A 15,211-nucleotide genomic window follows, 5' to 3' on the forward strand; every position below is an offset into this window, starting at 1 on the left:
CTATTTTTTTAATGGGCTGTAATCTGTTACTGTCAACTTATTTTTTATGCTCAGTTTGACTGATTTTTATGGCCAGTGGGAGTCCCTTCAAGGAGTGGTTTCTGTGTCCTTTTGACATTTCTTCATCATCCTCTGAATGCTTCTTTGCTTTCTAGCTTAAAATGTTCCAGGCTCATCCTTGTGCTTTCCCTGCTTCAGCTTTGGATTACCCATTTCTCCATGGAGCCCTGGTTCCTTTAAATGGAGGACAGTATTTAGGAGATAGGATGTGGGTGCTAGAGCATTATTGATTCTAGTTCTCCTTAGTGGAGAGAGCTACATATATACACAGCCTCCACACACATTTTTTTTTTTAAAGATTTTATTTATTTGACAGAGAGAGACACAGCGAGAGAGGGAACACAAGCAGGGGGAGTAGAAGGAAGGGGGAGAAGCAGGCTTCCTGCAGAGCAGGGAGCCCGATGCGGGGCTTGATCCTGGGACCCTGGGATCATGACCTAAGCCAAAGGCAGGTGCTGAACGACTAAGCCACCCAGGCACTCCCTCACGCACATTTTTAGGTCTGTCTCACCATGAGTTCATACTAAGTACTTATAGTTCCAGTTCAACACATACTGTTTTCTAGTTTTCTATTTTTGTATTTCCCTTTTGTGAGTGAAAAACCTGGCACTCAATATTCTTGTTTAGTCCTAGAATACATTAATTAAAAATCAGTTAGAGAATTAAGTGATACCCTGTAAAAAATATTAATAGTTCAGAATTTGCTTTCAGTTGTTTTTTAGTCTGAAGGCATATAGTCAAAATACTTTGTTTAGAAGTTATTTGAGATGGTTCTTCCCCCTTCAGTATGGTTAAATTATTCCTTTGAAGTATAGTTCAGTCCATTTGCTTGTTTTATTCCATTTCTGTTTTTTCCCCATCCTTGTTGATTCTCTTACCTTTTTAATGTTTTTAAACAAAAACATATATTCAGAAGTATCACTTCAATCCAGCTCCATAAAACTCCTTGGATTGCATTAAGTTTATAAATTAACAGGGAGAACTGAAACGTTGATAATGTTGAATTCTATGTAAAGACAAGAGATGTCTTTCCATTTCTCAAATCTACTTTTGAGTCTTTAAAGACTTAAAATTTTCTTATACAAGTTGTGCATATCTGGGATTGGGCGAATTTTTGTGGGGCAGTTCTTTGATAACTTTTATCTGTTTCTTCTATGAAAATCAGTTTGATTAGGCTTTCTAACTTTAACGGGATCAATATTGGTAATCTCTATTTCTCTAGGAGATTGTACATTTTATATGTTTCCAAATTTGCTTAAAAGTCTGCGAAGTTAGTCTCTTACAATTTTTAAAATTCCTCTGTTTCAGTGGTTATTCTTGTATATTTGTGCTTTTTTTCCTTAAATGAAGCTAGTGTATTGTCTATTTTTTTTTCCGAAACAACAGGCTTTTATTAGATGTAGATTTTTTTAAATTCTCTTCCTCATTAATTTCTGCTTTTATTTTCTTGGTACTGTGGTTCTTTTTCTATTTTGGGGGCTCAGACTTCATTAATTTTCTTTTTTTTTAAGATTTTATTTATTTATTTGACAGAGAGATAGGGAGAGCAGGAACACAAGCACGGGGAGTGGGAGAGGGAGAAGCAGGCTTCCCACCAAGCAGGGAGCCCGATGTGAGGCTCGATCCCAGGACCCTGGGATCATGACCTGAGCCGAAGGCAGACGCTTAATGACTGAGCCACCCAGGCTCCCCTAATTTTCTTATTAATAACTGTTTAGTCGAGTGAGTTTTCCTCTACACATTGCTTTCAGTGCATCTCCTAGATTGACATATACGGTATTTTGTCATTTAAAAAAAATTCTGTAGTCTTAACCCACAAGTTAATATAAGGCTTTTAAATATCCAGATGTAAAGGCCTTTCTAGTTTGGTTAGTAAATTCTGGTGTCTTTGCATTGTGATCAGTTTTGTTCATAATATTTCTACTTTATGCAGTTTTTTGCTAACTTAATATATAATCAGTTTTTGTGAATGTTCTGTGGGTGTGTGAGAAGAATATTTATTATTAGGGTGTATTTATTATCCATGAGATCTACTTTGAGTTGTTTAATTTGTTTCATCTCTTAAGAAAGACAGGGGTTGGAGAAAAGGGAACAACCCTCGTGCACTACTTGTGGGAATGTAAATTGGTGCAACCACTGTGGAAAACAGTATGGAGGTTCCTCAAAAAATTAAAAAATAGAAATACCATAAGATCCAGTTAATTCCATTACTGGATATCTACCCAAAGAAAATGAAAACACTAATTCGAAAAGATACATGCACCCTTAAATACACATTTGGAATAATAGCTAAGATATGGAAGCAACCCCAGTGACCATTGATAAATGAATGGATTAAGAAGATTGGTATACACAATACACATGTGTGCGCATACACACACACACACAGGAATATTACTCAGCCATAAAAAAGAATGAAATCTTGCCATTTATGGCAACATGGATAGACCTAGAGGGTGTTATGCTGAGTGAAATAGGTCAGAGAAAGACAAATACCATGATTTCACATATATGTGGACACTAAAAACCAAAACAGACAAATAAAAAACCAAACAGACTCTTAACTACAGAGGACAAACTGGTAGTTGCCAGAGGGAAGGTGGGTGAGGGGATAGGCTAAATAAGTGAAAGAGATTAAGAGCTACAAACTTCCAGTTATTAAAAAAAAAATTGTCTTAATTGCTTGAGTTATATCTACTTGATCTGTCATGTGTTGAGAATGGTGTATTAAACGTCTCCTGTTACTATTGTGTTTCTATGTTTCATTACATCTTCTGTAGTTTTAAGCTGGTTACTGTGGTATTTGGTGCCTTTACAGAAAAAAAATTTGCTGAATCTTGATCTGGTAGATTAATTAGGGCTCTTAGGAACCAGTAGTCCCTGTGTTCTTGCCTTATAAAAACTTTTTATTTGACCTTTATTTCCTTGAGTTTCTAGAAAATAGAGCTGTATTTTTTTTGTGTGTTTTGTGTGTTGCTTTTAAGAAGCTTGCTCATTTAATTCTCTTGACCTTTCTAAGTTATTTGATCTTTTTGCCTGGAGACCTTAAGAATATTTTTTCATCTTTCAAGCCTAATAGTTTTATTAGTATATGTCTCTGAATATATTGTTGCAGATCTGTCTTCTCCACTGCTTGGTGAGCCCTTTCAGTATGCAGAATCAGGTCTTGTTTCTGGAGATTTGTCTTTGATGGTCGTTTAATATTAGTTCTCTTCTATTTAATTTTTCTGAAGGGAGCCCGGCATGTGTATGTAATTTAGTTCTTTTCTGATGTAATTTTTATTTCTAGAGTTTTGTCAACTCTTTATTTCTTTTTATTTCTGTTCTTAGTTTTGAAATTTCTCATTCAGGGCATGTTTTCATATCTTATAAAATTCTTGTTTGAGGATATTTAATTCAACAGAGTGTTACGTTACAGTTTTCCCTTCATGGTTTTTTGGCAGGGGAGGGGAAGAAGGTAAGGGTAGGAGTTATCAGCTAGAGTGTTTTGAGTCTCATTTTCAGTTTTCTTTTTGTGGTAGCTTTCTGTAGATGAAGGTATGTTGTTCCTTTGTATTTCTTGGACAGGGCTGGTGGTTTGGGGAGGTTTGAGATTCATAGTTCAAGTGCTCCCTCTTCTGTCAGTGTAGCAAACTGGTTTCTTTGAATACTTTCGGGGTGGCAGGGATGTGGTTGTGGGCTTTTGTTTTCTTCTGTCCTGAAAAATCCTAAATTTTTCCCCTTTCCTCTTTGCTTTTTTCCCCTTCCACACAGTTTCTAAATGACTCTTCTCCCTCCCTCCCTTTCAGACGACCTCCTAGAGCCTCACAGGCACTTTTAAGTCTCTTTGCCGTGGTCAGTCCTCTGATCTGTCAAGATTCTGAATATTTACAGATCTTCTCATTGTGGAATAATTATAATTTAATCTTAGGCTATTTCCCCTCTGTCTCTCCCCCAGTGTTTGGTGGACTCCACTCCCCATATAAAGGCTCAGGTGTGAACTTGAGAAGTCACTCCACTGGAAATCAAGAGGTTTTTTCCCCTTGTATATTTTTGGTGGGAATGTAAATTGGTGCAGCCACTGTGAAAAACAGTATGGAGGTTCCTCAAAAAATTAAAAATAGAAATACCATATGATCCAGTAATTCCATTACTGGGTATTTATCCAAGAAAGATGAAAACACTTAATTGGAAAAGATATACACCCCTATGTTTATCGCATTATTTACAATAGCCAAGATATGGAAACAACCCAAATGTCCATCCATAGATGAATGGATAAAAAAGATGTTATATATATGTGTATACACACACACAGGAATATTACTCAGCCGTAAAAAAGAATGAGATCTTGCCATTTGCAAAGCATGGATGGACCTAGAGGGTGTTATGCTAAGTGAATTAGGTCAGAGAAAGACAAATACCATAGGATTCCACTTATATGTGAAATCTAAAAAACAAAACAAAAGCAGAAACAGGCTCATAAATACAGAGAACAAACTGATGGTTGCCAGAGGGGAGGGTGGGGGAATGGGCAAAATGGGTGAAGGGGAGTAGGAGGTACAGGCTTCCAGTTATGGAATGAATAAGTTTTGGGGATGAAAAGTATAGGGGCGCCTGGGTGGCTCAGTTGGTTAAGCATCTGCCTTCGGCTCAGGTCATGATCCCAGGGTCCTGGGATCGAGCCCTGTGTTGGGCTCCCTGCTCAGCAGGGAGTCTGCTTCTCCTTTTCCTGCTTCCCTGCTTGTACGTGCACATGCTTCTCAAATAAATAAATAAAATCTTTAGAAAGAAAAAAGTATAGTGTAGAGAATATAGTCAATGGTATGGTAATAGTGTTGTATGATGACAGGTGGTGGCTACTCTTGTCAGTATAGTGTAATGTATAGACTTGTAGAATTACCATGTTGTACACCTAAAACTAATGTAACATTGTGTGTCAACTATAGTTAAAAAAATGAAAAATAATTTTAGGGGAAGGATAAAATGTATGATTACTAGGAGAAAAAAGAAACGGAATAGACTAAGTATTCTACAAAGAAAGTGAATGATATGAATTAGAATGAATCCTACATAATGGTTATATGTATTTCTATGCCAATCTATTAAAATACTTTTTTGCCACGGACAAACACCTTTCTGTGAATTTTGATGCTGGTTCTTTTTTGATCTTATCAGATGATATCAGCAGAAATTGTTCAGAGACAAACCAATACTTTCTCAAATAATCTTCAAATGGTTTATTGACTAAAATGAGTTATAGTTGTTTATCATCAAGAACAAGCACATTTGTACATGTTCAGGCAATGCAACTAATTCTAGACTAACCAATAGCAATTGTAAAATACCTTCAATTGTAAGATGCATTCCAACTTCAGTTAAAATGTGAAAAAAAATGTTTTAAAAATGAAAAATTAGTGTTGAGCTCAGTTGGGTAAGTACAGGCTGCAACAAGCGTAGCTTTGGTGTAAGACATTGAGGACTGTGCCATGGGTTTTGTTTATGATGAAACTATTACATAGTACTGTAAGCACTTTGGTAATAAACTGCTTTGAACAGGTTGGATCTGCCTTCTTCTGAGCTTCCTAATGTAAGATTCCAGTATATAGCATTTTAGGAGGGAGATTGGGCTTAGTAGCCAACAGAAACTATTGTTGGAATCTGTTAATATAAGTAGATAGGGCTCATTTCAAACACTTCTCTTAAACTTCTGTTTTTACATTAAAGTTTGTAATTTTTGTCTCTAGCTTTAGGAGAAATGGGTAGGTATTGGTGAAATTGAGAACAGACAAAGTGAGTATCAGAATCTTAAACAGGCTATTGATGACTATCCTGGTATTTTGAAGGCTAGAATATTTATAACTCTTACAAATCTGCCATTCTCCTTGTTTCTTGTCATAATTGTCTTTGAATTAATTCACTGTGTATGACTGATGGATGAAACAAGGAAGCTTTTATTTAATCAGCCAGTATTTATTGAGCATCTCCTCTGTCCCAGGCACTGTGCTGAAGGTACAGGGGTGAACAAGATTAGTGTGGTCTCTGCCCTCATGAAGCTAACATTTTTTTAAAGTTCTTTTAGATTTTATTTGAGAGAGAGAGAGAGAGCATGCCCGGGAGGGGGTAGGGTCAGAGGGAGAAGCAGACTCCCCACCAAGCAGGGAGCCGATGCGGGACTAGATCCTGGGACTCCAGGATCATGACCTCTGCCCAGGGCGGTCGCTTAACCACTGAGCCACCCAGGCACCCTGAAGCTAACATTTTAATGGGAAAGTGAAAGTTTCAGTAAATAACAAAATGGTAATTTTAGCTTGTGATCAGTGCTAAGAAGGAAATCAACAAGATACTGTTGCTCTTTAAGCCGAGAAGAGTGTGTAGAAAGATAGACTACTTTCTAGAATATTCAAGACTTTTTTTTTTTGAGGATGGAACATTAAAACTGAGATCTGAAGCAAGAGAGCGATGTAGCCATGTGAAAAATGGAAGGAAGAGCATCCTGGGCAGAGAGGTGTAAAAGCCTGGAGGTGAAAGCTTGGTGTTTACTGGAAATTGTTAAGTCAGTGTGACTGGAAGGTAGTGAGCAAAGGGGAGAATATACAAGGTGAGGTTAAAGAAATAAGCAAGGACCATAAATACCATAAGCCTTCTTAGCTGCAGGAAGGAATTTTTCCCCATTTCTCCCCCCTGCTACTTCCCCTTTGGCAACCATCAGTTCTCTGTATTTAGGGGGTACGGGAAGGAATTTTATCAAAGAGGGAATTAACAGAATTTGATTAGGTTTCTAAAAGAGCTCCTGAGTTTTTAAGGGCTATATTGAAAAGGGGCAAAAAAAGGAAGTACAGTCTATAACTATTAAACTATATCTCTAGTCTAGACACGAAATGGCTTGGAGAGGGGTGACAGTAGAAATGGAGAGGAATAAGTAGATTTCATCTGGGTAAAAACCAGTAGACCTTGCTGATGGACTGGATACAGGAAGGGAGATTGAAAAGAAGTAAAGATCATGCTTAGGTTTATAGATGGGGAAGAGAGAGAGGAGCAAGTTTAGAATGTTTTGAGGCCCTGGTGTGGTAAGATCTAGAAATAACAAGCAGGCAGCTGGTGGTCCTCCTGGTCTAGAACTCAGTGGAGAGGTTTGGATAATGCCAGCATTTCACTATGTGCCAGGCACTGTTCGGGGCACTGAAAATACAGTGAAGAGAGACCAGTCTTCTGCTTTAATGGATCTTACAGCATATTGATGAGGTCACTCTGGCAGAGGGCAAAAAGAGAAGAGGACCCAGCACAGAGCCCTAACAAGCTCTGACATTTTAAAACTGGGCAGCGGCTGACTTTTTAGAGGTCTCAGTACCTCTCAGCCTGCAGTTACTATCATGTTACGTATTGTCATAGCCATCATCAGTGTTGATTTGGGTTAAAGATCTGAGGAAGAAAAGTAGGATCATCGATGCAATAATTTCACATCTCATTGGGGTACTTGTGGTGGGGCAAGGATGTTTGTTTGCTTTTGTTCTCTGGATTGTCTCATTCTTTGGGGTTGTGAGTTGTGTTCCTGTCTTGTGTTGCATGCTTTCTTTGAATGTCTGATTGTCCTTGGTTGTGTTCGTGTTTAGAAATGGGGCTGCAAAGCTGAGGAAGTGCTCTGTATTCATTGGGGATTATCAACTAGTTGGGCTTTACTGTAGGGGAAGCAGATGAGGGAACTAGATGTTAAGCTGAGGCAGAATCCTAAATGCCACAATATTGTGGGCTTTGCCTTAAGGTACCAGCACCCGTTCTCGCTGCCTGATTCTCCTAAGAACAGTTTACTTCTTTGTACAGGGTCAGGGAACTTGACCATTCTTTGTTCAGAAGAAGTTCAGCTTCCTGTCTTACCTCTGCTCTCTGGTCAGGGACATGTGCATGGATGGGTTCAGAGCCTCTTTTGACTTCTGGTAGGCAGATCTCCTTCTGTGCAGCTGGGTCTGTGAGGACTGAAGGCTGTGACTTCCTTTATCTAGCCTCCTTGGTTACCATGCCCTCATTTGCTTTCTATATCCCACACATGTTAAATTCTCTTCCATGGAGGCCTCTTTCTGTTTTCTCTTTATTGTGGACTGCTACTATTTTTATTCTTTGACTGTCATTTGGTAGAGTCTTGGGAGCAAGAGGAGATAAATTTATGCATTTTAAACCAGAAGCCCCAGAATGTAGTCTTAAGGGGTGCAGTTTTATATTTTGATGTCACTTTAGAATTGTTTTTTCTTAGCTCAATTTATCGAGTTTTTAATTTTTAACCAATATTGGGCAGCTCTTGTACATAAGGCCTGAGACTAGGTTTTGTGGGAAATATGGGAAAGAGTAGCATGATTGTCCTAGCCCTCAGTGCCTCCTGTCTGACAAGAGCAATAAAGACACTGGAGTTGTATATGATAATTTCTGATAATTCCTAAAAGTGTTTCAAAAGATTATGTTCATCAGGGAGAAATCACTTGAGTGTAAGGGCTAAAAATATATGAAATACTTTATGGGGTAAATGGTTCTCCTGAAAAGATGAATAGAATTTCTATGAGCAGAGATTTAGGTTGAAAGGAGGACTTCCAAGACGAGAAAAGGTCCTGAACAGTGACTCAAAGGACTGAAAGCACAAAAACTGTTGAAGAGAAGCTAGTGACTCCATTTGACTAGAGTATAGAACCTCTGTAGCTGTCAGGTGATCATGGTTCTGAGCAAGGGAAAGGTGGGTTATCCTTGAAAAGAAGGAGGGATCATAATCCTGAAATAGGAAAGGAGATCATTGAGACCTTTTGAGATAAGAGAAGAGGAGTGTCAAGGCCTTTATGCGACACATCATTTGAGTGAATGAGATAGTGTTGGATTTCCCCAAAAGACCCAACTCACTTGTGACCTTATGACTTTAGTGTGAAATTTCATAAAAGAAGCCCATATAAGATGTGTCAAAGCTAGGGCTAGATTTGAGGCTGCAAAGTGAATATTAATAGCTTAACAAAGTGTACAAAGCAGTTCTGATTTTTGACAGATTTTTAGAGTGAATCTTTCTTTACTAGAAAATACACTCCTATTTTTAGGGGGATTGGTGGGATGATTTTGGGGAAGAGAATCAAATGTCAGAGAAAGACCAATACCATATGATTCATCATATGTGGAATTTAAGAAACAAATGATTGTAGGAGGGAAAAAGGCAAACTAAGAAACAGACTCTCAACTATAGAGACCAAACTGATGGTTACCAGGGGGAGGAGAATGGAGGGATGGGGGAACTAGGTGATGGGGATTAAGGAGTGCACCTGTGGTGAGGGCAGGGTGATGTGTGTGAAGTTTGTAATCACTAAATTGTACACCCCAAACTGGTGTTACACTGTATGTTAACTAATTGGAATTTAAATAAAAACTTAAGTAAAAACAGATGAAAACAATGTCATTTTTAACAGTGTAACTGTAGGTTTGGAAGCATTTTTCCCTGGGATCAGATTTCCATAGGTTTGTTCCTATGGTTTGTTTGTTTTTAATCCTGGAATACATTGTTGGTTTTTCACTTGCTTTTATTTCACACACGATCTGCAGTGGAAATGTATATATGAGGTACTAAACTTGGGGTTTAAGTTCTGGAAAAGGAGCAAAACTAACTGGAAATTTAAATATTTGATTCTGTGCATATGTAAGAACATAGGCCTAGTTTCAACCTAAATCTTCATTTTAGAGTTAGAGTTTTATGAATCCTATTTACTGAATCACTTTTTAAAAAAGCAGTGGGAGAAATTCTTAATCTTATATTTAGGTGTAGTCTTCCATTCAGTTAAATAACTTAAGTGTAATTGATTTTTTTACACTTAGTGTTTAGCATGTTTGTAATTTTTAAATAATTCTTGCTAGTATGCAGGTAGTACTGTTCTGAGTCTCAGTAGACTGTGCTCAGTGAAAAGATACAGGTATATAGAGGCTTTCATTGTAAAAATATGCTGTTCGGCAGTTCCTCTCAATTATTAACTTTCTAAGGTCCCCACTCAAACAGCTTCTCAGTGGTCCCTCTCCTGACTGCCTTTTCTAAAATGTCACCTCTCCAACATTTCATACCATCTTTTTCTCCTCCTTAGAACTTGTTTCTATCTAATTTACTGTTTATTATGCCTACATCTTTTTTGATCTCTCTTCCTTACTAGAAAGTAAGTTTTGTGTGGGTAAGAGTTTCTGTGTTTCATTCTTTTTCTTCTTCTTTCTCCCTCCTCCTCCCCCCTCCCTTTTTTTTAAACTAGGCTCCACGCCCAGGAGCCCATGTTTCATTCAGTACTGTGTCCCTAGTGCCAAGAACAATACCTAGTAAATAGTACGCACTTAGTCAACAGTTGTCGAACAACTGCACATTAACTAATCATTAATGTGTCTCTGTAACACTTATTTTATTTCAAGGTAGAATTTACCTGTTAGAGTTATGTATGGTTTGCATAGCATCATGAATTTGAATCAGAGGAGATAACATTTTAAACCTTTTTTAAAAATCTATTTTTTGTTTGTTAAATGAAAAACCTTAATCTTTGAGTAATAGTGTCAGTTTTTCTTAAATGATTTTAACTTGGTAAGTTAGAAATCTGGCATATAAAATGTTTAAGCAGTGTTGCCATTAAGGATATTAAAGTCCTGTTTTTGTGCAGGTGCAAGTGGCATGAAGAAAACGATATTCTCTTCTGTGCTTTAGCTGTTTGCAAGAAAATTGCGTAAGTTGGAGAAAGGCATTTCTTTGTAATGCTGTATTCTGCATTGAGTTCTTTGCCATTTTGCTTGCTGTTGCTTTTCACCTCTATTTCCATAATTCTCTTCTAAGACAGGGGTTTGGTTTTTTTGGGTCTTTTTTTTTTTAAACTTCATGTTCCTTTTATTATTCTGTCCATGTCATACTTCTTAGTAAAGTTACCACCTGAGTAATTTGGGTGAACCTTCAGAAGCACTGAAAATTTTCCTTGTAGGACATGAAATTCCCTAATATCAGTAGCAACAGCATTTCCTTGCCAAAGTGCTCAAAAAATAGAGATACTTTTCTCATTTTGTAGTGAAAGCACCTGGAGCCTCGGATCTTTGGGTGCTCTGATGGTCCCTTTACATGGCTGGTTACAGTTGGTTCTGAGGATAAAAAAGTGTTTATAAAGTTGTAGCCTAATTTCTGTTGCTGCCCTTTGCCTGCCTTAAACATTGGAGAATTCTAGTAATCTTTACTCTTAATCCTGTTCCCTTATAATGAACCTGAAATTCTATCTGGTAATCAGAGTATTGCTTACCATTAATGACCAGTTTATGATATGTATTGCTACCCATTCCCATTTCTTCTCCAAATCTCTAAATTTCTTTTTCCCCAGTTTAGGACAGTAGATCTTACATGCTTTCTCTTTATATTAGAAATTTTAAAAATATGAATCATTTTAGAATGAATTAGATCAGATTCTGATAATGAGCTTTTCTTATTTCCTTTTAAAGGTACTGCATCAGTAATTCTCTGGCTACTCTCTTTGGAATCCAGCTCACAGAGACTCATGTACCACTTCAAGATTATGAGGCCAGCAATACTGTGACTCCCAAAATGGTTGTATTGGATGCAGGGCGTTACCAGGTAAAGAACTGACTTTTAGGAGCTACCGATTACTTTATATGTGCTACTCAGTGCGGTCCTGGTCACCAGTAGCTAAAGATCAGGACTTTGGTTCTCTCTTTTTTCTAAAACATTTTTTTTTAAATCCTTTATGGAATATCAAACACTTTTTAAAAAATATTTATTTATTTGAGAGAAAGAGCTTGCAGGAGGAGGGACAGAAAGAGAGGGAGCAGACTCCCTGCTGAGCTCAGAGCCAGACCAGGGTGGACAGGCCTCCATCCCAGGACTCTCAGATCTTGACCTGAACTGAAATCAAGAGTCAGCTGGCTGCTCAACTGACTGAAGCCACCCAGGCACCCCTGGAATGTCAAACACTTCTTAATCCAGTTGGACCCAGTTGCATAAATCTTTTTTCCTTCCTGGTGTATTTTTCTACTATATTTAATGAAGTTTTAAGAAAATTAACATTAACAATTAGTCTTTATACAAATCATCTCCAAAATTCATTCCAAAAATTAAAATATGAATGTAGATAATGTAAATACGAAAATATTTACTTCAGAAATGTATAAGACCTGATTCAGAATTTGATTAAAAGCTACCTAATTTCCCTACTGCCTTTCTTCCCTCTTTGCAGTTTATTTACTGGTAGGCCTTTATATACTACTAACAACATAGCAGCTAAGAGTGTAGACTCTGGAGTTAGAATTCCTGAGTTAGATTTCCAGTCTGCTCCATACAGGCTGTGTGACTTTATGCAAGTTATTTGAACTTTCTGTGCAGATTCCTTATCTGTAAAACAAGAACAGTAATAAGGGCTAGTAGCTGCAGGATTAAATGCAACTGTATATGAAAATGCCAAGAGCTCTGCCTTGGAACATAGTAGATAATAAATAGATGTTGTTATTTAAAAATAGTTCATGAAACAATGAAAAGGAAACCCCCAAAGTAGAATAAACTACTGATACAATCAATAGTTGGTTGACAAACACTAACCCTGATTAAATCTAACTCTTCACCTACTCTATTCCTATACTCAAGCTAAATGAGGCTGAAAAGAAACTGTCTATACTGACTGTTTTTATTAAATATCGCTACCAACTTCAAGTGAGCCCTTAGTAGAACACTGTCAGTTGTCCATTTCTCCCAGTCTCCTAGGGTTACTTCAATCCTCATTTGACATACCTGATGCCCTTGCCTCCAATTCTCTGAGAAAATAGCAGCAGTCAGAAGAGATTTTCTACATATTCCTACCACCGCACCTACCATGTACTCTGCATTTACTCCTGTTTTAATGCATGAATTGTCTGTGCTCCTGCTAAAAGCAATCCTTCTGTTTATGTTTTAGATCTTATTCTCTTACCTGCTCAAAGATATGTCTCCAACAATTTGCTTCTCTTTCTTGCATCATCAGGGTTTCTCTCAGGTCTGAATCCTTCTTATCAGGAAACATGCTATAATCTCATCTTTAACCCTCTCTTGACCCTGTAATTCCCCTCCAAACACTACCTTCTGCTTCCCTGTACAGCAGTACTCTTCAAAAGTTGATTAGACGTTGGATAAATGGGTGTTAGTTGGTATTTTACAAAGAATAATTTGAAATTGAAGTAGATGATCCAATAATTGATAAGAAAGAAAACTTTCCCTTGTATTTTTCTTTGTTACTTATAGAAGCTGAGGGTTGAGAGTCCAGGATTTTCTCATTTCAGCCCTTCTAATCAGGAACAAAGACCAAACACACCCAACGGTAAGCATCTTCTATTTCCTAAGAATGCACCTCAGCAAGTATAGGGTATGGTATGGTACTTAAACAGATGTTCTAAATTAGCTTTAAGATATAGGATCCTGTTGAATTGAGAGTTTAATTTGGCATTATTAGCACCTTAAACAATTGGATATGTACACTTTTGTATCACTTCAATATAATTTAACTTAGCCTTCAGACTTTTGTTCAAGGCATTTGAAATAAGGCCTGTTATTCTTGTAGCAGCTATAGTGTTATAGTTTTGTGATGTCTTTGGGCAGATAGGAAAATTTAAAACCTAGGGACATGAAATTTCAAGTGGTGCCTGAAGAACTTCAATTAAGGTTTCTGGGGCTAAAAACAAAAATATTCTTGTTCAGCCTTTTGCCTTTACTCTGAGCATCTGTTTTCCTTTACTAAGAATTTCTGTCCTATTCATGAAAGGTCTACAGTGGGATATGAGTCAATCAAGGGATCTCTATATAATAAAACCATAAAATTGCTAACATTTCTCTTCTTGTATTTCCAATATCCTTAGGTGACTATCCATCCGGGGTGAGAATTTCTGGCCAAAACAGCAGTGTTCGGGGAAGAGGGATTACCCGCTTGCTAGAGAGCATCTCCAATTCCTCCAGCAATATCCACAAATTCTCCAACTGTGAGACTGCACTCTCACCTTACATGTCCCAGAAAGATGGATACAAATCTTTCTCTTCCTTGTCTTAATGATGGTACTTTTTTCAATTTCTGGAAAAATAACAGGCCCGACTTCCCTTCTGACTACAGTCATATTAAACAAATCACATCAATGATAAACGTCACCACTCTAAAGACTACTTAATTTGTAAGGAAATTCTGTTTCATAGTAAAAATAATTGTGGTTGGAGAAGATCTTGGCATTTTTTCTTTTTTTTCTTTTTTGAGGGGTGGTTCTACTTCCTGACTGTATGATGTAAACACCATTAAAGTTTTGAGTCCTTTAAGAACAAAACTGGCATTTCAGAGTTGTGCTTTTGGGAATATTTTGATAATCTTTCCCTCTACAATAAAGGTATTGAATATCTGTTAGGAAAAGGCTTTTTAAATAGTGTTAATCTCTTTCTTCCCATTATGAAATGTTGGAACCTTATTGAGAACCTACTTTATGGACATATATATCATCTTGTGAAATCCTTATAACCACTCTGAGGAAGGAGGTTACACCCATTTTACGCACACACACAAGTTCAGAGATTCAGGTCATATTTAGGAGAAACTGTTAACTAACTCCAAAGACTGTTTCTCATATATGGCACTGTCTTCTACTTCCTTTTCATCTGTTTTTGGTATCAGATCTTTTAATAAGAAAGAACTCACACAATGTAAGTTTATATTTCATGTTCTACTAGCAGATTTAAAAAAAAAAATCTTATATCCAAGCTTTGAGTACATATCTTCAAAATCAGCATGACAGAAGGGTGGCTCAGTTGGTTGCATGTGACTCTTGATTTGGCTTCGGTTGTGATCTCAGGGTTGGTAGATCAAGCCCTACCTTAGGCTCACGTGCTGGCTGTGGAGCCTGCTTAAGATTCTCTCTCTCTCTGCCCCTCCCTCCCACCTCTCTCTTTCTTCCTCTCTGGAAAAAAAAAAAAAAATCAGCATGACAACAATTGGGTTGGCTGAAGCAGTGAAGAGAAGGCCTAAAATTATAATTCAGATCCATGGATTTAGGTGCCTAAGTCCTGTGCCATCTGAATTTAATCCTGTGTTAATCTAAAACTTATGTTTTTAAAATTTTATAGGTCATGTTATACTTTTGAGGTATATGTATCAGATAAACCAAAACAGTAGGTCCCAGGAATTTGCTT

The 15,211-nt window shown here is 37.3% G+C and overlaps 1 protein-coding gene across 1 annotated transcript in view; it reads left to right on the top strand.

Moving 5' to 3' along the window:
• MAEL (maelstrom spermatogenic transposon silencer) overlaps positions 1-14,355 on the top strand; it is a 38,190-nt gene extending 23,835 nt beyond the window's left edge. Inside the window, exons 9-12 of the mRNA XM_025877843.2 lie at positions 10,689-10,751; positions 11,506-11,638; positions 13,292-13,367; positions 13,903-14,355. Coding sequence (XP_025733628.1) covers positions 10,689-10,751; positions 11,506-11,638; positions 13,292-13,367; positions 13,903-14,090 — 460 coding nt within the window. The 3' untranslated portion in view covers positions 14,091-14,355. The remainder of the gene's footprint in view (positions 1-10,688; positions 10,752-11,505; positions 11,639-13,291; positions 13,368-13,902) is intronic.
• The last annotated feature ends 856 nt before the right edge of the window (positions 14,356-15,211 follow it).

Source organism: Callorhinus ursinus, unplaced genomic scaffold, assembly GCF_003265705.2.
Source record: "Callorhinus ursinus isolate GAN/ISIS: 27379988/994484 unplaced genomic scaffold, GSC_fseal_2.0 scaffold13, whole genome shotgun sequence".
In the NCBI taxonomy this organism is placed as follows: Eukaryota; Metazoa; Chordata; class Mammalia; order Carnivora; family Otariidae; genus Callorhinus; species Callorhinus ursinus.